The 25,246-nt window shown below is 33.2% G+C and overlaps 1 protein-coding gene across 1 annotated transcript in view; it reads left to right on the forward strand.

The window, feature by feature from the left end:
• The window catches only part of LOC113555118 (homeotic protein Sex combs reduced), a 31,207-nt gene that overhangs the window by 1,119 nt on the left and 4,842 nt on the right, over positions 1-25,246 (forward strand). The window contains exon 1 of the mRNA XM_026959453.1: positions 1-376. This exon is cut by the window's left edge and continues 1,119 nt beyond it. Coding sequence (XP_026815254.1) covers positions 1-376 — 376 coding nt within the window. The remainder of the gene's footprint in view (positions 377-25,246) is intronic.

The raw sequence follows: 25,246 nt of genomic DNA on the forward strand, positions 1-25,246 counted from the left end.
TCCGCGGCCGGTGGCGGCGTCGTCCAGTGCAAGTACGAGGTGTCCGCCTCGGCGTCGGCCACGCCGAACGGCATCAGCTCTCCGCAAGACCTGACCACGTCCGCGGCACCGCCACCCGGGTCCCGGTCACCGCCGCCCGCCGTCGTCATGAAGTCTGTCCGGTCGTCCGGCGGCCCGGTGACCGGTTCATCGCCGGCCACCCAAGGCCCCGTCTCGCAGACGTCCTCGTCGCCCGCCTCGTCCATATCGTCCACGTCGTCGAACGGCGGCGGAGGCGGCAACGGCAACGGGCCCGCATCTTCGGGCGGCAAACAGGGCTCCGGCCAAAACCCGCCGCAGATCTACCCGTGGATGAAGAGAGTTCATCTCGGACAGAGTGAGTACCTCATCGATAATAATATTATTGGCGATATACCAGTTTATCCGAATTTAATACCTATTATATATATATATATAATATACGTATGCAGGTAGAACGCGACATATATGTACTGCGATTTCGTAGTGTTTGGTTTAGTCAGATTAATGGATTACGACGACGTTTTTATGATCGTAAAAAGCACAGTATAAAGTACCGTATATCGTTGGATTTCGCAAGAGTCACGATAGTCGGAATGGACGAAATATATCATATATACATATATATTATAGGTACAGTGCGTTTTTATTTCATCTTAAAAGTTCGCGACTGTAAAAACTAAAAACATGAATCGTTGACATGTAGGAGAATATCATTAAAAATAAAAAAACAAAATTATAAGGTTTTTTAGTGATTTTAATTTTACGCACTGTCAAGACTTATATTTATCGTGAAATATTATTTCGAATCGCATGGCCTGCTGTGAGATTATATAATTTGAATAAATAGGGTAAATCGTGGTTAAATATCATTTTGACAGAACCTGTTTATGATTTCTCACATAAATCATCCCACAGATATTTACTATTTTTATACATTTGTACGTAATGAAATTTATAATCTTCTCGTTTTAGAATATATATAATACATTATAAAATGATTAAAAATTTCTATGATTACACTTTTTATATAGTTCAAAATGATCTGACAACAATAATCATTATAAATTTTAAATAATTGAAAACAATAATTTACATCATACTTATTATTGACAATAATTCTATATGACAGTAAAATGTTCAATTTTCAATAATCTAATTAATTTTTAATTCACTACGAAATTAAAAGTTTAATTTAATCTAGAGTTCACGATTAGTATTTTTTGTGTTTAACTTCAAATATTTATTGATCAATTTATATTAAATCAATCTTGAACACTTATCTAATAAACATTTATCAATTTAACATATTGTATAAACATCATGTTATACAAAAATATATGGTAATAAAGTTATTATTTATGTACTCTTGTATTTAGGTAAAGATTGACACATGTAATTAAAAATAAAAACAGCTATTAAATTAATACGCCTTATTAGAAAACTATTCAATAGCTCGAAAAATAAAATCTCAAACTATTTATAATTAATTTTGATATTTAACAAAAAATAACACTGGGTAGGTATATTCTGTTTAAATGTCGAATAAATTATTCTGTAAGTCTGGACATAAAATATAATAATATTCCGAATAATAAAATAATGTTAATTTAGAGTCGATAATATACCACCGAGGTAGTGAGCGGGTAGTTAAAACTCGATTTAAACACCGATAAAAATATTGTTGTGGTTAAAAAGTAATTTGAAAAAAACAACCCTACTACGAAGTAAACAATAGGACTGTATAACACATTAGCTATTATAGGCGTTTAAAAAAACCTCTAACGACGGTTTAATTGTTAAATTATTTTTTTTTATACCAGTCCATATCTGTATAATAAACTATATTATATCGAATTATACGACAATAATATACTCTGGAATTTGTCGTACCAACGAAATGGTTGTAAAAAAATAATTCTTATCGGCCTACGTTCAAATATTGTATTACGATCGTATCGTATTATTCAATAACCCGGTTGTCCAAAACACGTTCGATTACATTTAGGTAGAGTAGGTCAAAAGTAAAAATTACTGTACACGGACTACTTAATACTTATACTAATATTATAAAACTAGTAAATATAGTTCAAATATGTAATAATAATAATTATATATATATATATATGTATAAATTCGAGCACTACCTGTTACTGCCACTACTATAATAATCATATATGAAACATAAAAATCAAGTTCAATATCTGCAGTCGTGATAGACTATTACATTAGAATACGTGGTTCTTCAGTAGAGCACCGATCTCAGCAAATTTCACTGAAAAGTAGTCGGATTCTTTGTTACCAAATATGTCGAAGATGTGTATAGCATAATATTTCTCCACCGTTTCGATCACTTAGCTTTATTGGACTCTATAAATATCAATTTGCTTTAAAGCACTACGAAATAAGACAGTATATATTATATAATAACAATAATAACATTATGGTTTTGTTCTGGAAGCTCTGTTACTAAAACAAATGAGGTAGTCTAGATGGCAAAACACAAGTATATAGTTATAATTAAATAATTATAAAATATACTCTACTACAATTTATTGACCAACTGTAACCGTATATTTTGTGTATTAAAATTTAATATACACGGTTCTCATCGCATCCTAACTATTTTTTTTTTTTATATATGTTATTGCTGCCTATTCATATTAACGTTTGAAATGTCACATCAATCAAAAGTCCAATGTAGCTATTTAATATAATAAGTTAACGAGCATACTAATTTAATTGTGTCGTTATAATAATATGACAGTTGAAAATTAACCACTGCAGTCTTGCAAATGCGTGTATAAAACACACATATGTAGACACCGTCAAGCACCGTCTTGCGAAAAATAATATCACGAATGAAATCGGCAACCACCCTTCTTCAAACCCTATCTGACAATATATTTACTTCGTACAAATCATAATATGTAAGACTATATGCTCATAAACAGCTATATAATACTATAATAAATATATTGTTCACGTATAGGTATACGCGGGCCAAGTGGATAAATCTCGGGACGCGTATTACATAGCAATAAACTCGTATAATCACTGCACTCGCAAAGGGTCTTTTTTATACATAGATATATACGCGTGGGATCCCTCGCTTACGCAAATAAAGTGCGTGATGATCGCCCAGTCGCCCTTCCTGGTTATAATATAAGAAACCGTTTCGAGTCAAACGTCGTCGTCGTCGTCACCGTTTTTCACGGTCCCCTTACCCGCGTGTTTACATGTTATATGTATGTACGAAAAACGCGTCCTGACACACTTATTATTAGTCGATGATCTTCTCGGTTTGACTATTGTTTTTAGTGCTCGTGTAGCATACTACCTATCCGTAAAAACGAAGTGTGAAGTATTCCACCTACCGTAAAAATATCATCTACCTAAACGATATATTCCACCTAATAATCTGCAATTGCAATTTATTTAACAGAAACTTAATGCATTGTTGATTAACGACGATGATCACCGTCGGGTATATTAAAATGTTCGATATTGCTGTACTATATAATATGTTTTTTTATACCTACGGCACCTATGTAAATTTCAAATAAATCATCGTGTGGTGTGTTAACGGACCGTCAACATCCCTATTGTCATCATATTATTATCATATTGTAACTTATCGTTGTGGACATAAGGTCGAGTAATACAACGCCGAAATACGCTGCTTAGCCATTTCATGAATGTCGAAACAGTTTTCGTTACACCATTTCCATCTGCATACAATACAGCAGGAAAAAAATTAAAATATTATGTCCATAAAAGTTGTCTAAATCAAGTCGTCCTGACTGCATGCGAATACGGATCTCGCGGTCGTTGTCGTAGTAGTCTGCAGTATGACGGTATAGGGTACGAACATAATATCATGTAGGACGATAATTTGAACGTCAGCGGCGGTTTTTTTATTTTTCTTATTACTAGCCGCTGACGATATCCGCCATAATTACTATACCATTATAATTAAACGACCGTCGACGTTGCATAACGTCTATAATGAAACTATAGCACAACACAATTAAGTGTATATATTGTACATAGATATTATAACATTAACTATACAGAAGCACCGTGTACCTATATAAGCATACGTAATAGGTACTTTTTAATAATTCGTGATTATTGTATGATAATTCGTAATTGGTCTCAGTTGTCTGTCTCCTATTACTCATACATGTTGTGTTTACGCGGACATAAGTGTCTTTAAAACCGTGGAATGTTTATTTTAAAACAAAACTGGGGCTCACAAATACTAAACAGATTTCAAAATACATATGTTGCAAACCGCATCCAAATACATCTTAAAGCAATTCGCCGACAAGGCCTATTTTTTTTAATGGTACAATAGCAGCCGTGAGTCAGCGCCCAACAGGTCTTCAAAATTGAGTTACGCATAGGTACAATTAGATAGTATAATAATAATAATGTATCGTTTCAAGTACTGTTTATTTGCGATCCAAAATCATCATAAAATGTACACGGTTTACATACGATGCGTTTAAATGTATCTAAAGCAAATTCAAAAATCATTTTCAAAAAATCTGCAGGGCCCGCGCGCAAAATAAAACCACAATTTTCGGGTTTTCTCCTCTCGCCGCGATTGAACTAGCGCGACTATTATTATAGACGATTGTGAATACGCATAGATGTCGGGGGCGGCAGGTGTTGGCGCGTAATGGCCGTTTCCCCCTACGCTACGACCACAATTTTTGTACCCCCACCAAAAATCAACCCTCACCGATACAATATAATGTGTACATACATTCATTATATGAACGGTGATAAAAATTTTAAATAAAAAAAAAACAGTCGAACAAAACCGTTTTCCGAATTGCGTGTACAATGTAAGGGGGTTAGCGGGCCGCTCGGCGCAAATTTCGGGCCGTTGGCGACTGTGGTGGTGACGACGGTTACATATAATACACACACGATGAGGGTCGTTCGAGTCCGGGTCGAGGCCGTCGCGCGTGCAGTTGTGGGACGGTCGCCTGTCAGTCAGTCGGTCGTATCGTCGCAGCGCTCTGCAGCACATACGCCACTTTGTGTGTAGCCCATATTATATACCTATTATTATTCCAGCGAATGGTGAAAATCCTCGTGCCGCCGTTTCTGTATAGTAATAATAATATGATTTACGCACACGTGCAATACAAAAAAGGCGCCACCGAGGTTGATAGACGTTTTGAAAAGAACTCGGAGAGGAAAAAACCAAAATTACTTGATATAGGTACCTACGCCACTTCGGCATCGGTTGTGCTAACTATTATAAGCAAACGGAAAATCGTTATTAAATAATTATCAACGTTCACGGTTTGACCACACGACCATTTGAAAATATCGCGTCCACAATTCGTACGCGGGACGAAGGTTAGGTATAATATTATGTGCGCGCAGACGATAATGTTTTTATTATAATAACATTGTGTTGTATCTAACCGATCGCACGAACAAATATTTTACAAATTAATATTTCCCACGCGATTTCATAATAATTACAAAAATGTGTCACTGCAGTGTTTATTTTATTCACTCGACGTTGCGCAACTATTGGCCCGGGATAATAACACACGCACGCGCCGCGTAATACGCGTCAAACCGTAATGACTTTTTCCATTAAACATTAGGTACACTAGTAATCGTCCGTCGATTCAGGAATGAAAAAAGGGAGGTGCTAAAGACAATAAATCATATTTAATAATACGCGTCTGTACGCTGTTGTGTTTATAGCCAAAAAAGGCGCATTTAGTAAACATAGATTAGTCATGTATTAGCTGTATATTATATTATACCGGATTTAAATATATCTCGGTATTAGATGTAAGTTTATCTAAGTAAGTAAGTAGTAAATAATAATTATTTTATTCTCATAATAAAAATTATTTTTACTTTTCTTATGCGTCAGTTACAAATTATAAATAATATGCTATTTCGCTAAATTCTAGCCTAATGTATTATATATTATTGAGTACTTATTATGATAGTACACTACCATGAGGAATGAATTCTATATTGACGACTATAAGATTGATATTCAAGACGAATCTGTATACATTTATTTTATATGTAATACTTGCAGTTTTTTCTAAAATTTTTAAGTACAAAGTATAACTATATTTATATCTATACGTGTGTGTGTATGTGTTTACATTTTGGATTATTCATTTATTAATGCATTAATTTTTTACGACTATCGTTGTCCGTTTCTGGGCGAAGAGTAATAAAATGACATTTTTTTTAAACACACACGCGTGTGACTTGTTTACTACAATATTGTATTTAGAATGCTTATGCATTTCAAACGTTAAAATTAAACGCATGCAGATCTATTATTAAATAATATCGCAATGTATGATGAAGGACTTGAAGATCTCGTTAAATAATCGCAAAATAAAAGTAATTTATGTACAAACTAATAGAATAAATAAGTATCGTTCGGTCAGCCGTGCGTGTGTTTGACGGAGACGGGAGGCTAGGTCGGGTCTGATCTAAACTTTTGCTTTCGACAAGAAAACGATAATATAATAATATCACTATGCACAGCGCATATACCCATATATTATATAATATATGTACATATTATATACTTAGATGTACATAGTGTGTATACACATATCATATATAGTAATAATATTATGTTCGTCTCGCGTATCAATAATTATTGTTTAAGTCTCGCGCCTTCGGGCACAGCCGCCGCCGTACAGTATACGTACGAGTTTGCGCTTGTAATATTATGTATATTGTATATGTATATAGAACATAGATATAGGTATGATGCGCGTCCTACCAGCTGTATTATAATACCAGCGCAGTGTATGCATTTATAAAAATATGTATATGTATCGTAGGTACTGACCAGTAATTATCGTAATCGATCGAGTCGTTGACGACGGGCGCGTTTATCCGTGTGTATACGAGAACCACTACATACCGGCATATTATACGTATAATAATAACAATATGTTAAAATTATAAAAAAATATATTTAGAATAATACCATATCGGTATATAGATTTGTTTAATACCGCGATATTCTATATAAAATATCATTGGGCTGATAGAGTTTCTAAATCGTACCGCGTAGTGTTATTAAATACCACACGTTATAATATTATTATATTATAATTTGGAACATAAATACCTAAAGGTTTCGGACCTTCCATTTTAGATGGTCGTTGTGGCTTCGCATTTTTATGACGTCTCTTCGTTTTTATTCGCGCTCTTGTAATCTTATTCATTTATACAATGGTTGTACGGCAATTAGTAATATGAAATGCGCTTTATACACGGGTGAAGCGATTAATTATAATTACGTTATATTTACACTTATACATACATATATATTAATATTATATATTTATATTTATATATGTGCACGTACATATGTTCAAGAGACGCGCGCTCGTCTATTATTAAATCTTCACGAAACCGCTGAATGAAAACAGACGGAACGTAACCAAATTTTCAATCCGTCAGTGTATGAAATTCACGAAATTTAAGTTGGAATAACAGGTTAGTGTGGTTATTGAAGGATTGTTTATAATAATTTTTGCATTGGAGCGCCGACCACGAAATATCTATTTTTCCCGTAAAAAAAAGTATTGGTATTCCTAATCTCATAATATCACCGTAAAATATATATTCATTTGCATTGCTAAATTATTATCATATTATATTATGTACACATGTCATTTATACAGGTTATACATGTTATCTATGTAAAAAACCAAAAACTTGAAAAATTGTTATCTAAAAAGTATTATAATAATAAGACGTATACATTGTACACTATTAATAAAACAAATTCACTATAGATAGTATAACTGCGACTTGGCCACCGGTAAACAACCAAGTTGGCTCTACTCATTATTTCGGACGTTTGACTACATTTATTTTTTATAGACGTTACCAAAATTTTAATTCGAATGGGCAAATTAAGATTCATAAGTATTTTTTAAAAGACATCGTTGCTTATGATTAAATGTCGAGAAATGTGATTGCTACTCGTATGTAGCTACTCTGTTTTTCCTCACCATTTCAAAACTATTTAAATTTAACATACATGCTAATTATAAATGCGCATTTTACAAAAATCATATTATATAATTATTAATTACATACCAACCTATACCAAAATAGTTCAAACTTACTAATCGCAGAAGTACAACGTCACGAGTTGTATGTATTTACTATTTAGTCGTTCACGCTCTTTATAATAACATTTTAATTCTTCCTATATCAGACCAAACTAAAATGTTGTACACGCTGAATTTCAAAGAAATTTAAATTAAATTTTAACGATTAGCATAATAATATAATCTTATACAATACAATTCTAATTGATAATATTATTCTGTGTATTTAAATTGTTTGAACGTGTTTATCGAATAAAACATATTGATATTGGTGTGTAGACGTGTAATTCTAGCGCTGCACAGTATTAATTAAACAATAAATAAATATTTTAACTTATACACGACTGTTGTGTATATTTAAATTCAAATAAGTAACATAAAACAAAATGTTATTCGGTGTATACAAATCATAATATATCAATGGGTAATGGCACTATTCCGTTGTATATTATAAATATTATCCATTTTACTCGCCGTATTATCATAATTTTTAATGATTCCAACGACGTTACAGTGTTTTAGCAACGTGTTTGATCTGATGAGTGATGATCCACGATTGTCATCGTCCACATTGTACGAAAAAACCTGAAAATACGTGATAGTGTCTTCTAGGCCTAGAAGAAACAAAAAATCTATAAAATAAATTTATTATTGAAAGACTTGATCTAATTTATAGGTTGTTACTCGTTGTACGGTACGCATTGAACGAATCTAAACACGACCACAATACATCGCATATATTTATACTGTGTATAATTAAACAAACGTGCGTGAAATTATACAACACATAAACACGTTCGTACTATACTTACAATATAATTTACAATGATTTAATAGTATAGCATATACGAACGATGACGATCGTATAATATTCTTCTAACAATGTACAACATAATGTTCCATCATACGAAAATATTATATATTTTAGTAAATTATAATAAAATGTACGCGTACTGTAGACTGGTAGATACTAAGATACCTATGTATGTCTTGTAGAGAAGCAGTATGCACCAGTTTGGTACCGTGTTGGTCTATTTTATCCGATTTCCGAGCGTTAGAAAACCGTATTGATATCAGATCGCCTTGATGGGATAGGATGCCAGCCTCGGAAGATCTCTTCTAGTAAACGTACGAATTCGTACAAACTTAACCAACTTTAATGGAGCCTAGCTGCAAACGCTGTACGTGCACGCGTTCGTCTCGAAGATTCGGAAATAGTTTTCCGGCACACGTGACGATCTCCTGAGACGGTGGTGACGGTGACTATAGAACAGAATGTCGCGCGTGGTGTGAATTATGCTAACAAAAAAAAAAAACTATAAAAAAAAAAAAACCGCGCCCGTACAAATGATGGGAGGAAAAAATACACGCGTATATATGCGGGAGTCGTGCTCGTATGTATATATATAATATACATCACACGCGGCGTAAATAATGTGTTTTTGGCGATCGAGAAAAAAAGCGAAATAATAGTAAATCATATACAGAAGACGTTTTATGTATGCCGCCGACGACTGACTGACTGCGGCGGGAGTCAAATCGGTCAGGTTAAATGTGCCGTGTTACGCGCGTAGTCGTCCTCTCTTTTGACTAGTGCGCCAAAAGGGGAGCGACAGCGTGTGTTGGAGCATTATAATAAGTCGTACAATAAATTAAAAGTACAAAAAAATAAAAATAAAGATTTGAGAAAAAAATGTTAACCCCAATTATCGGCCACATTATTATGTTACACATTGTATCGTATAATATATATATGTGTGTTTGTACGCTAAGATTTGAGGCCGTAACATTATCACCACTATATACCGTCACTACTACTACTACTACTACTACTACTACTACTACTGGTGATGCTGCTGTTGCCACACAAATACTACTATAACTAGTACGATTACTACTATTATCGGCGGCGTGGAGAGCAGACAATCCGTTGTAGTACCACTACGGCGTTTTTAAAGGGGCGACGGTGCGCGCACGGGGACCGTATATTGTCGGCCGGCCGAGGACGTCGTAAATTATCGGTGGCGGACCCTCCGCCCCCGCCGTCGCACACGGCCCCGGCCGGGCGTTAATTAAATAACTGTAATGGAGATAATATTGAAACACACAACACAAGCGCACGCACTCGCGTTGTACAGCATAATATTATGTAGCGTTTAAGACGTATAATAAACTACTTGTAACATTAATGTGTGTGTTTGTGTGTGTTAAAATTTCCGATGAAGACGTTTTTTATGGACCGCGAGTATATGCGTGTGTGTACGTATATGTATATATATATACAATATATTATATATTATATGGTCGTAGTTGTACCGCGGCGTGCCGGCGGTCAGATTCAATTCGTGTCGGAATGATTTAAACGCGTACGTGCAACCGACAAATATAGATATATTATGTACCTACGCGCGTATATATTATATAAACGTGGCCGATATCGTTTCCGTACAAGCAAGAGTTGTAATACATCATATATTATCTTTCTGCCGACGACGACGTCTTCTGCACAGGTATACGGTTATACGTGGTATATCATCGTCGTGTGCGTTTCGAATCACAATAATAGTATAGTAATAGCGCACATGCCCGACTAAAAAGCTGTATAGATCGGACTAATCAAAAACAAAAATTGAAAATCTACGAGTTACACGCATAATATTGTGTACATTGTGTACCTATCTACTATGGACATTGGACACGGTTTGTGTAATTGTTCTGAAGCGATTGGGCGATGGCCAATATTTTACTTAATAAAGTCTACGCACTACAACTATATACTCATAAGTCGTAAACTCATAACTATCGTGTTAGCAGGACGAGTAAATGTATACCTATATCTCAATAATACGTTTGTTTTCTGAGTATGAATATATTTGACCGATGCGTGTACAACGAGCAAAAAAATAATACACCCATATGACCTTACTATAACATGATGATTATAGATCTGTACGCGTTTGTAACGTCAATCGTTATATATTTTTCATCTGTGCTTAGTCAACTTATCCTACGCTTACAAACCATACTATTCTATACTCAAAAAAACTTTCAGAATTACTGCAGTTTTAAATTATTACTGATTATATCGTCAATAACTATAACAATCTACTACTTGTAGATAATACTTATAATACCAGAAGACAATTTATTTTTGCATGATAATTATGATAGCTAATATTAATAACAAGCAGATAAATTTGCCCATACTCGCTTGTACCTTTATAATTCAAATTATTAAGCAAGATCAATAGTATGATATACATTTTTCCGAGTTTCATCTAAAATAACAAAAGTACCTATTATATGCTTGGCTGAGGAGCATTAACTATTAAACACTATATCGTATGCATATAATATTTTTAATATGTGCGCGTGTTCTGAGAGTGGGTCATTTTAATGGCATGTGGTCGAAGCTATTTTTTTACTATATAGCATTTATTAATAATTTGTCGAAACCATTTCCGAGAACTGAATAGTAGTTAATGTATTAAATTAAAAAAAAAAAAACAAGAAAATAAATAATGGTAATATTATAATGACTAAAAATATATTTTAGTTTATAAGCAAGCGTAACATTATCATACAATTACTACAAAATAAATATAAAACTAATACATAACCATACAATATATAAATTTATAAATTTAGTATTATAGTAAAGCAGTAAGTTTTGTTCATACCTATACAATAATATTTCAACTTAAGTTAAATCGTTATAATGCTGGTCAATGTCGTATTTTGGTTTGTATCACTGCAACATTATAGGTAGACCGGTACTTCACAAAAATTGCATAACACAAACACATTTTTAAAACCAAACAGTTTTTTTCTTTTTTATAACTAACTATTCAGGTGTAGTAAAATATTATAACATTTGTTTTATTGCTGTATTTGTTCTAAAAAATTGTTCAACTACAATTATCAATTATACTAAGATTGGATCACGCAGAATACATATCGATCAGATTATTAATCCTCAACCCCCTTTAACACGAACTGGTGCGTCTTTATCGCATCATGACTGTGCTCAGTTTATTTTTACGATGAAAATCGTTTCGTATGAAAAGCATACGTCGCGCCCGTCGTACACAAACCAGATGGAAATTCGAACGCGTAAACACAAAACACACCTGCAGAAATAATGCGGTCCTCGCTAACGGAATAATGATTAGCCTATATGGACAACAGTTCTTGTAGTAAGATACTAATTAAAATAATTAATAATGATGGTAAAACACGAAATAATATTGTTTTCCAACGTGTATTACTATCGTGAATGTTTATAGAAATGCTTATAGGCCAGAATACGCAACTGCGTGGTTACTTGATACTTATTTTGATTTTACTATTATTTAGGTTCATATATTTATTATATTATAATAAAACACATTGTAGGGACGAGTTTAGCGTTAACTTGTACAATATTCACATATTATCATATAATGTGTAGGTACTCTGTCGCCTCGGCGTTTGGTTCGCGTGATTTATGTCGTATAAAGTACTATAAACGACGAAATCAACGGATTTTTGTCTTTTTGGCGGCGGCGACAAAAGAAAGTTATAATTAAAACTTTGTTTGCCGCAAGCGCGCGTGCAAGTATGTGTATGTGTGTGTGTGTACATAGTGTTCTGGCAAAGTATTTTTTTCTTCTGTTTTAATATTTATATATATATATATATATTACACATTATAAAACCGTTCAGAGATTTTTATTTTTTAAATAAGCGTTAGTAGTGTGTTTTGTAGAATGATTTATGTGCTGAACGCAGGCGTGGGCCATATAGCGTACATGCTCGCTGTATTAAACCAGCTACTATTATAATAGTATGTGTACCACAACACACACCCTGCGTTCAACAGTATGTCAGCCACTGATACGAAAGAATACACGTAATAATAATAATAATATGATTATTTAATGTATATAAAATACGCCGTGTGTAGGTATAACGCAAAGCACTGTACAAACCTTATCGTATCGTTGGAAATGTATGGTATAATTATGTTTCTGTGATGACAAGACGCGTGTTATGAAGACGCACGGAAAAACAGGTTCCAGCTTTGGTAGTATTATAGGTCGAGGGACGAGCGTGCATGTCCAGGGATGGCATAATAGTAATTATAATTCATAAATGTAGTGTTAGTACAGATATTGTTATTATTATTATTATTATTTTTTTTTTTTTGTAATAATTTTATCAGAAAAATAAATGCAATATTAAAGAATTTCCAAAATTAAATCAAGAAAAATATTTTAAAGAAAATTTTACAATTTACTGATGATTTTATAATCTACAATTTAGGTTTTCAGTTAATAAAATTATTATTGGTCATCCTGTAGCCACACAAAAAAATATTATTAGATGAAAAAATTCAAAAATAATGGAAGGATATATCCTTCGATTAAGAATGAAATATAACTTATAAAAAACTATATGGTTCTGTCTACAGACCTTCAGTATAATATGATAAATACTAATATAATATATTACTCTACGTGCACGCACGTTGAAAGATGACGGACGAATATAATATAGAAAATGTCGTCGACGACACAAACCGTCGCCGCCCGAACAAAATGTCTGTCGCACGTGTAATTCGCCAATCACTAAAACATATAATAATAATATTACATTATAATATATAGTTTGCCGTACTAGTTATATGACAGTGCATATTATATACCAGCTGTTTTATTTTTTTTCTGTTTTTAAATTACGATTTTGTTGAAAACTTGCTTCAACCAAATGAATTCGTTTATTTATCAACTTTTAATCACGTTGACGGATTGCTACAAAAATCACGGGGATTAGACGAACACGATTTTTTTTAGTATTAATACATTATAATATTTAATTACATCATGATTTATATTCAGTTGAATGAAATGTTTGTACGCAAAATCACATAATAACGGTAGAAGTAGAATTATAACCAGATATATAATATATATATATATATATAGTATTCTATGTCTTTAGCTTCTCATATCTCAATATATATTTTAACCTACCTATTTTATAATAATCAATTTTTGGTGTAAATTTACTTTACCCTAAATGTTATGAGTAAAGCCACGATATATAAAATTTGTTCGACATTAAAGTATGATATTACGACTGGTGAAAATATATCTTATAAAATTACTATTGGGACAATATTAAGATGATTTTTACAATATTTTGAGATTTAATAACGTAGCAATCCTAGACTATATATTATTATAATATTTGATACATTATCGTCGTTTTGAATTTAATTTTTCATAATAATACGGACTTGGTTTCTGTAAAATATTCATTGCACTCATCATCGTGTTTATGCGAAAAAATAATATAAATACATTATTTATTAACTTTTATTAATTAAATAGACACTAAATAATGTATTAAGTTATTGTAGATGAGAATTTATACGCGCTTCGCCAACTCTTTTCTGAAAGATCTATCCATAAATCATCTTGTATAACGCCAATATGCCTATTACACATGTAAATATATCTATGTATATGTATGTGTGTGTGTGCACATATCGTATACACACTCGCTATTAATGCCTTATTATAGTTTTCTATGTATAACCTACATGATTAAGGGTGATATGCGAAAAAAAATACAATATGAACAAAATGCGTACCATTGTACAAATGTGTATAATACCTGTATACTATAAATATAAAATTATATACGTATACGTATTTATAACATAACAGGCCGAGACGGATAATTAAACAACAATACGAATAGGTATTATATAAATATGAATTTAAAAAAAACCGTATCGAAATACAAAAAAATAATAATAAAAGAATAGGCGAAATAAAAATCAATTTTCTCCGGCCAGAGTCTCGTTTTGTTTTTTATCGTTTGACATCCCGACCGCCGCCTGTGACCCGTATACCTATATAATAAATATATATATACTCCACGCGCGCGGTGGCGGCTTACTACTGCTTGTCCCTTACAGTGTACACACGTACGTATATAATACACCACGCACGCAATCTCACGTTTGATTTACGATCACCGGGTGTGTATCAATTAAACCGTTTCCCTTTGGCCTGAAAAAAACACACACACACACACACACACAGATATTCGTATGTTTACACATACACATACGCGGGGGACCCTAAAAACAACGGCTCGAACCAATTCCCATGATGTTTTATCACTAAAAAAAAAAAAAAAAAAGTCTGAGGTCTATTAGCCGCGCGAGAGCAACACCCCGTGGGAGGAGGGCGCCTCCCGCTGTACTTATCTATGTGTAATATGTGTACGGACGTCGAGCTGACCGGCCACACAGCGGCACTTATTCTTTATTATGTGCGTTTCTCGCACAGCACTTTGGTCGTAGCGTACAAGAGGGCACAGCTAGCGCTAACTGGGGGGTGTGTTTATTTATATATATATATATATATATTACATACATATTGTATATAAATACATATACGGTTTACATCGGCCGTTCACGTAATAAGAAAACGGTAAATTTCTTTTGCCCTCCCCGCCATGCGTAACACACATACACACACACACACAGACTTTGGGCGCTCGCGCGTAAGTAATACATATAAACACATACACAGCATCAGCGACTGAGATATCTCTGCGGGTAGCGAGTGACAGCCGAGGAATCCCGGGCACCCAATCTAAACGCCATAAATTTCTTTTGGGCCGCCGCCACCGCCGGTGGTTTTTCTCCTCGTCGTGTGCATGTGTATTTTATTTATCCCCCGTGCGCGTACACACGTATAATAATATATACCGATCGCGTATAATATACAGTGTATACAGTGTTATAATATGTACACTCGAAACAACGAGAGTGTTTAACCTTTTATTTTGGTTTGTTTATGTCGTTCGTACGTCGAAAATTGATTTAAAACACACGCCGCGGCGGCGTAAATTTCGTATGATATATCGCAGCGTAGAGACGAGCAACTGGTAGTCGCGGCGCGCGCATTACGAATATAAATATGGATATTATTACGAACGCATAAAACCGCGTGCGATGATTTCGTCGACGCGCGCCTATAACATAACAACGTGTGATCGTGTGCGCTCTACAAAGGGTGCGGTGAACGCGGCGCGACCGGGCGAAATGACGCGCGCGCGCGCGCGGCGATTTACGGGCGCACCGCACGGTACAAACCAGTATATGTAGAACCGGTGGCGCGATCGCGGTAATTACCGCGCGGTAACGTTCCTCCGGGCGTCCGCGGGGGTCGTGTCGCCAATCGTTGTACGATAATTCATACGGCGGCGGTGACGAGATCGACTCGGCCGCAACACTATATTTATAAATACACATTATACGCGCAGACGATTATTATTATGTGTACACATAATAATATATTAATATGTATTTTATTTTATAGGTAAGTTATGTACACACACACACGCGCGCGCATATACGCATATATATATGGTATATAGTCATACGTCGACAATATCGTTTGTATGCGCGTGTGACGTACTCGACGAGATAATTTCTGGTTTTTTATTTCGTCTCCCTCTCACTCTCTCTGCGCATAGTTTATGTATCGCCGCACCGTCCGCCCGTCTGTCTCGTCTATCGGATATCGCGCGCGCGTTTATCCTTAAACCGTCGTCGCAGGTATACACACTGTATGGCCCTCGTATACACGTATATATTATGTAATGTTATTTACACGAAGGTGTGCGCGTATATGGACAGTCTTCCGAGTCGGTTGAAGGTGATCTATTGCGTGTGGTTTCGTGCGTATAGCGCTGCGCAGTCACATTATTCATATAATCCGGACGGACGGACTTAATATGTTGTTGTAAACGACTGTGTGCGGGATTTCGGTCGGCTGTGCGCGCAGCTCGCGTTCAGAGTTCAGGTACGACGGCGATTTACAATTATAATTTTATTTCGATGGAAAACGGCGCGACGGAGAATGACGAATGCTGACGACATTATACATATTATAATATACGGTGTCGTTACAGTCTACCGCCGCGATATAGACGTTATCGTAAATTATAATCGGTAATTTAAAAAAGGTGACCTAGTCATAATATTATACGAGTACGGTTTGTACTCTTACGGTTTTAGAGTGAAACCTTAACCGAACGCAATTTTAAGCCGATATGAATATATACGTAATAATATAATGTCACTATACACGCTTTAATAACGATATGATGCTGTGGGTATAACGGTCGGCGACGATAAGTGGCGATCACCGAGTCATCTAATTCGCGAGCGTATATATTATAATGACTGATGCGTCGAAATTAATAGTATGTTAATAATTGTTGTACAATTTTTTTCTATCATGACTCGTTATAATATGTTTTATAATAATCTGTACGACGATGAGAATACGAGAAATTTCACCATTAAACCGCTCCCGAAAACGTGTGTATGTAGTGTACACATGCACTAAAATGTCTTATCACGTCTGTTGTTTAACGTAATCGCTACGAAGCTATTTGTAAGTGGAATCCGATTTTCTGGTCAGTCATTATAAATTATAATATTATATACTATGTACACAGCCACACGTCTCATCGCTGTTTCTGTCGCTGGACTTATCTTACTTGCCCGCGATACAACTGCAGGTTATCGCCATCGAGACCGTTCTGATATTATACTATATCAAAATATACATATGTCGGTAAATGGTGATTTGGTCACGTACATATATTCTGTTTTATGTAATAATGTATAGAAACATTTATGACGTGACGAGACGACACACGTTGATAATGCACAACGCGATAAATCGTATAACGATCGCGTCACATTATTTATATAATAAAATTACTGCATCTAATCGGTTTATGGTGATGATGATGGTAGGGGGCTATGGAATCAAATAGGTACAAAGTTGTTTCCCGGTGAATTTTAAATATAATATTATCTAATATATAATATCTTACTACACGACGATTTCCGTAAATTTATAAATATTATAAATGACGTCGTGTCATTATATTTAAAAGTGGATGAGTTTCCGCCGGATCGGTAAACTACGAGTTTTTTAACTATAAATTATTTATTTCAAATGTTCAACAAATGTATTATGTACGCAATATAATATTCGTAAGATTATGAACGAGTACCTATAAGCTTGTATGTTTTTCTTCGCGTTCATTTTTAATATCAAGCACCGACATTATAAAATAATATAATGTGTTATTATTATATTTAAAATTTAAATTTTATTAATATTATAATATATATATATATATATATATATATATCGTTATTTTTGACAGAATACATTGAAAACCTATTTTTGTTTTGACGTATATCACTGTACATAACTATCACACATATATAGTGGTATTTTTAAACGCGTCGAATATGATGCAGACGAGTGTTTTTCTATAGAATTCTTCCCAAGTCTACGAAAAACACAATATTATTATTGTTGAGTTGACGAAATCACTCGGCCTAATCGCCGTCGTCACCACGCCACCGCTCATCGTCCGTACACTATGCACATACGCGAGTCTGGCCAGTGTCCAAGAGCCTTCGCACCCCAGTGGGTGATGTATATGCACGTCATATATTGTACTATCATATCCAGTGTGTTTCCCATTAGGTATACTAAACATACGTCATATACTCTCAAGATTATGAGGAAACCAAGTAGTACTCACTGCATTTAATATGCTGTGCAAATGATATTGCGAATATAAAAAATAAATCATTAACGTGGTACTGATATAATCTCGTCTCCAAATTAGTTGACTTTGGAGTTATATGACTGCGGTAGAAAAAATAGATCGAGTTATATGTCTTCTTCGCAAGCAGCATATATATATATATAACCTAACTTTGTCAATTTATTTGATTCATCTGTTTTATATAAATTTCATATAAGTTTTAAGAAAAAATATAATTTTTATTTTATTTATATTCATATCAACATCTCACTCCCTCTTATAATAACATTTGACCCTCAATAAAATATTACATATTCACGATCCCATACGACTGACGGATTACTATAGGTATTTTTAGAAAAAAATTTTAGAAAACCACTGATTATATCAATGTATGTAAACACGGTATACCACTACCATAGTTGTGGTATATTAATATTATATACCTACCTACGATTTTTACAAAGAAAGGGTCTCTTAATTGACCCATTGATCGCGTAAAGTCATAAGATAATTCGGTAACCTGTAAATACCCGTTCGGACTGATTCGTAAAATGATAAAATACATATTATTGAGCACTTTTGTCTATCAATTCTTCAAGGTAATAAAAATGTAGTATGGAAAATATTAAGAATTAAACATAATATTGTATTTTACTTTACAGTAAATATAACGCACGCATGGTTATGATGGTTCGATAAAAATTTAAAACAGTAGCACCTACATATAGTACATAATAATATTATACAAAAAATAACCTTAATTTTCAATGTAATTTAAGATATTATAATTATTATTATAAGCTGCAATACCGTTTTGGTGAAAGCTGAAACTTATATAAACTTAATAATTTTAGGATTACATCCCTGTATTTTTTACGATCGTATTTCTTGTAACAATTATGTATGATATTCATTCATCATAACTGATAATATTAAAAAATAAAAAAATAAAAATATAACATGTAAGTTTTGTGTATTAATCTTATTATATTAACAGAAAAACCCGTTTGTAACAATATTTTGTTAAAATATTATAATTTATAAATAGTTTCATGTAAAAAACGTAAACAAAGGAAAGAAATTAGTTATATATTTGGTATTTTCTAAATTCCTAAATAAGAATAATTCAATAATATTGTTATAAAAGATATCGAATTTCTAATTACATTTTAATTGAACTATACAAATATTATGTTTGAAAATACTAGTTTGGAATTCTGTTAAATTGTTTATGTATTATAAAAATTATTAATTTAATCGATGTTATCCATAGTTACGTCCTTACAATGTATTCCTATGACCGACAACCGTTTATAATGAAAAGGGGTCCAGAATAATTTTTTATCAATTTATGGTGACTCACCGGATGCATATATGGTGTATATTATTATCGGCTGAATAAAATCTGTAACAATGAATAAATACTATCAATTATTACTTATTGCCAGCAACATTGTGACAAGAAATTAAAAAAAAAAGAAAAGAAACTTAATAAAAATTGAATACCTAATTATGTTAACAATGTGAATACATATCATGCAATGCTAAAGTAATCGATGTGTTTATTTAATTTTTTTGTACATACAATTATTTAATGTAATAAAATATATAGAGGAATATAAAAACTACAAGCAATAATTATTTTTTTTTTATGTTATCGACATAACGGGCGTGTGCTAAATGGACATAAAATATAATGATAATAAATAGGGTAATCACAATTAATTATGATGTAGCAATAATATTCTTGTACAGTGTTATACCTATTATAATATACTAAGATATATTATACTGAATAGACAATATTTTTCGTTAAATTAATTTCATAGATTTCGAGTAGTATAGTTTTAACATTTAACATGATATATTTTATTAAATATTTTTTATGTCTGTGATAATTTTGGAATGTTTTTACCTATACAGTAGCGTTAGTAGGATAAGTGATCTGATTACCTCATATGTATTGTGTATCCGGTAACAAATTGGATTTTGATTGTGTATTGCAGATTTCCATAAATATTTTGAAATATTTACATTTTTGTTTAGTTATTTTATACTGGACTTGCAATGATGTTTTTTTTATTTAAGTATTAAAGCGTCTAATATATATATATATATATATATATAAGTACAGTGCATACTATTACAACAGACTACGGAGATAGACAACTATGCGAGTGAACAAAACTATTTTTTTGAATTTTATTTTTCTTTGGCAACGTTTACAAATTGCGCTTAAATCGAGTTTGGATACGGTGTGTGCTTTTTAAAGTATATTATATTATTATTATTATTATTATTATTATTATTATTATTATTATTATTATTATTATTACATTATTATACATGTATATATGTGCGCTCGCGAGCCTGGTCACTTCCACAAATGTGGGAGCACTTGGCAAGTGCGGGCGAATCGTTTATTTTTAACCATTTTTAATCTGGCGCTTACTATGCACATACAATTTTGCGTATACGCTTACCGTGAGTGTATTATCACGTTATTTTTTAAATAGTTTCTTTTATATATACACTATACACAGGTACATACTTAAATATATAATAATATTATACACTTGAACGAGTCTCGCGACTATTATTTTAATGAGCTATATAACATAAAAACGACAATAATTTATATTTATACTGGTATACTTGTATAATGTGGTCATATATACACTGTTTGTACTTATAAACCACAGTAAAAACTATCATGATTAACATTTCGTCTTTGACGAAAACTTCCGCGTAGGTATAGATAAGATAAGATACATATAAACATATATATATATATATACGGTCTTCCACCCCGCGCAATTAGTTTTATATACCTATGCACCCTGCTTTTTGGGACAGGGTGAACATAAACACACACTCTCGAGCGTGAGCAATCTAAAACTATTATAAAAACACACCCTTACAATACACCCCTTTCCACTACCTAGCTGATGGGTATAATACTATAATATATATATATATATATACGTACATACACGCGACGTTTCTCTGACTGGTAATGGTGCGGCGTCTTTCCCGTATATGTCATAACCGCGATATAATTTGCCGTTTGATACGTGACGGCCCCACCACCCCAACCACGGCATGACATTACGCGAACGATTTGTACCACGGTTTCTCGGACCGCGTCCGCGCAGTGCGCCAGTAGCGTCGCATTCAATTACGCCGCTGCAGAGCTCCACGGATCTAGACTGCATGTCATAATATATATAGTAAGTATAATATCCACAAAGATAAAGCTACGCACAAAATGTTATTATATAGAAAAAATTCCGACTTACCATCCGATTCAATTTGTTTCAAAAATCTCCCGCTGTAAATTTCCGCGTTTACCTATATTATATATTATCATTGCATTTCCACTCCCATCATTCGTTCTAGTTCGTCTCATGACGGACCTTTGTATAGGTATATATATATATATATGTAATATAATGTTTATAAGGTTTTTTCGTATTATTATTATTATTTGCTCTCGCTCACATATACGCGCGGACCGTTGTCGCGCACACGCATGTAATGTACGCGTATATAGTCGGTTTCAATAAACACAATTTTGAAACCCACCAACTCGCACACGGAGGTTATTTCGACTGTTTTTTTTTTTTTTTTGACGGGGAGGGACGACGAAGGGGCAGGCGCGCGTTACACTACCGTCTGGCCATTTATAACTGTCCGGGACTCTCTTTTCAACGCGTGTGTATGTACGCCACGCACTCGGGTTTATATACGCTCGCGGGTCGGCCCGTCACTCAAATCGTTTTCACTTACCTCGCGTATATACTGTTGCGGGGCATATAGATATACAACATTATTGCACCGTTGCCGGCGCGTTCTTCTCGAACGTTTCTTTTTTTCCAACTCCCCTTTCCCCCATACCACTCCACTTCCGAAAGCCTACACGGGTATAACCACGGCGGCAACTGGGGTTTTTCACAGGTCGTGGTTTTCCATTTCCACACGCATCACATGCACCAATAACACAAATTGTGTACACACACAATGTATTATACAGTACCTATAATATATAGTATATATAGTATATTTGGCATATTATTACAAATTACTCGCTGTCCGGCCGGCCGTCCGCGAACGCCAACGAAACAAATTTATTATTATCTACGTACCGATTCACTGGTCACAATACAATAAGGGTAGGCTCGTATATAACGTATAACACACGCATATATATATATATATATATTAACCTACATATTAACTCGTTGAATACAGTTGGTCGCGGTCGGCCATGGCAGCGGCGAAACGGTTGGTCGCGATCAAAGTCGCACGGTCATCGTCGAAAACGTCGAGTCATTCGATGGGATCTTTTTATATACAAAATACAATGCAATACGGATTATGGTGTACCTCGTGTGTATTATGACTGCTTGAGTGATGGGAAAATGGCCGAATTATGTTCTCACTCATATTCTACCCCTCTTGGCCACCTCCCGCACACACTTCAATATACTATCCCAAATAACCAATTCTATTACGTGTTAATTTTTGTGTTTAATTCATCAATCAGTTCATAAATAGATACTCGCATCTTTATTATAATATTAGTAGTAGTAAATCAGTGAAAATAATATTATAATATTGTGTTGAATTTATTTTAAATTTGTCAATTATATATTCCGTTTTAACGTTATGTATGTAAATGTAATAAATGAAATACAAATTTAATAGCACACACTTGGTTGTAAATGGTGTATAAAAAAAATATTCCAACTAGGTATAGGTAATAATAGAATTATGTTTGTCATCAAATATTATAAATGGTCATTATCGTTGTAACAATAAATATACGCATCATTTTTTGTTATTCCTAATCATTATTTCATTCGACAAATACTTTAAATTAATTTCACCAAAAACCTATAGAGAACATAATAGTCTAAAATCTAAATAATAAATAAAGTATTTTTCTTGACTGTTGTGTTTACTAATGAGTAATGATCTTTAAATTAATCATTTTTTATTTTCAAAGAATTACACAGCCGGTTTAAATTATACGAACAAGCGTTTGCTAAAATTGGTCTTATTAAAATACTTGAACAGTATGCATATGTAAAAAACGACCTTTTAAAATTTCAAATTGACCTCTTGATATTTTAAATAAAATAATCAAGATTTAAGTCTATTCGAATGTCATTTGCAGACGACGGCTGCAACGCAAATCATTTACTGTTTTGTGTTATATAGATTTCCTTACGTCATAGTTTTAAATAAAAGTATAGCTATTTATTTTTGAGCAATACTACTTGAAAATTCGTTACTAAAAATATATATTAAAGATGTATTTAATTAATTCGTTATTATATTGTATTATAAAAACAAAGTATGAAATGGATCGATGGACCATAATAATATTATATTATAATTTCTATCGTATACGTATACTATAGATATTTTGTAATGTATATAAGCTGCCGTAATAAGAGGGTGACAATAATAATCATATCTTACGAAATGACCACAGTAAAATAAATGTGTATAACATATCTACTATGCAGTATACCATATAATCATATTATAATTGTTTAAATTTAATTATTTATTATGTATACTATAGAAATAATTGGCAAACATAATCGAAATAAATCTCCGTGAGTGTCCGCAGCTGTAAAACGATCGTAAGTGAGCTTTTGTCAGCACGTCGTTATAAACTAAAATATAGTAGGTATATTAAGAAAAAAAAATTAACACACAAAAAGTAACAATTTTTATTGTATTTTAGTAAATTGTAATATTTTAAACAGATGATGTTGCAATTATAATAATTGAATACATTGAAAAAATAAAACTCATTATTACAAGAAATTTTTCAATTATCATATGCGCTAACTCGTTAAAGTTTTCGACCAGTGATCAATAGCGGGGATCCAGGTTCCTATGATCCTACACCGACGAATTAAATACCGCGAAATCAATTAAAAAAATTGCATTCAGTAAAGGATAACCGAAAAATACCACGTCCCGTTCATTAACTTCGTACATCAAACTGCAGCTGTAATGTTGTGATTTATAGTACATAATGTCTTAATAGGTATATATGATAATAAGGTGTATTATTATATATTGTGAACATGTGATTAGCAAAAAAGTGATGATATTATTATATTATTATGATATAATGTAATATGGCAACACGGTCGTGTCGTCTATAAAGCATAAGCTGATGGAAAAATTAAAGACCCGTTATTATTTCTAAACGGATGGATATATATATTCATGAATAATATTATGGGATACGAAGAGTCTAAAATAAAACACGGACACGACGATACACGTCAACGGTTAATTTGTCTGATTATTATTATCGTCATCGCTAGTCGTCGAAATGTCTGTTCGCGGGGCAAAAATTCGTCGGTGGTTTAGACATTTTCCCGAACAAAAAAATGTATATATAACAATTT

The sequence above is a fragment of the Rhopalosiphum maidis genome, chromosome 2 (assembly GCF_003676215.2).
Source record: "Rhopalosiphum maidis isolate BTI-1 chromosome 2, ASM367621v3, whole genome shotgun sequence".
Taxonomy (NCBI): domain Eukaryota; kingdom Metazoa; phylum Arthropoda; class Insecta; order Hemiptera; family Aphididae; genus Rhopalosiphum; species Rhopalosiphum maidis.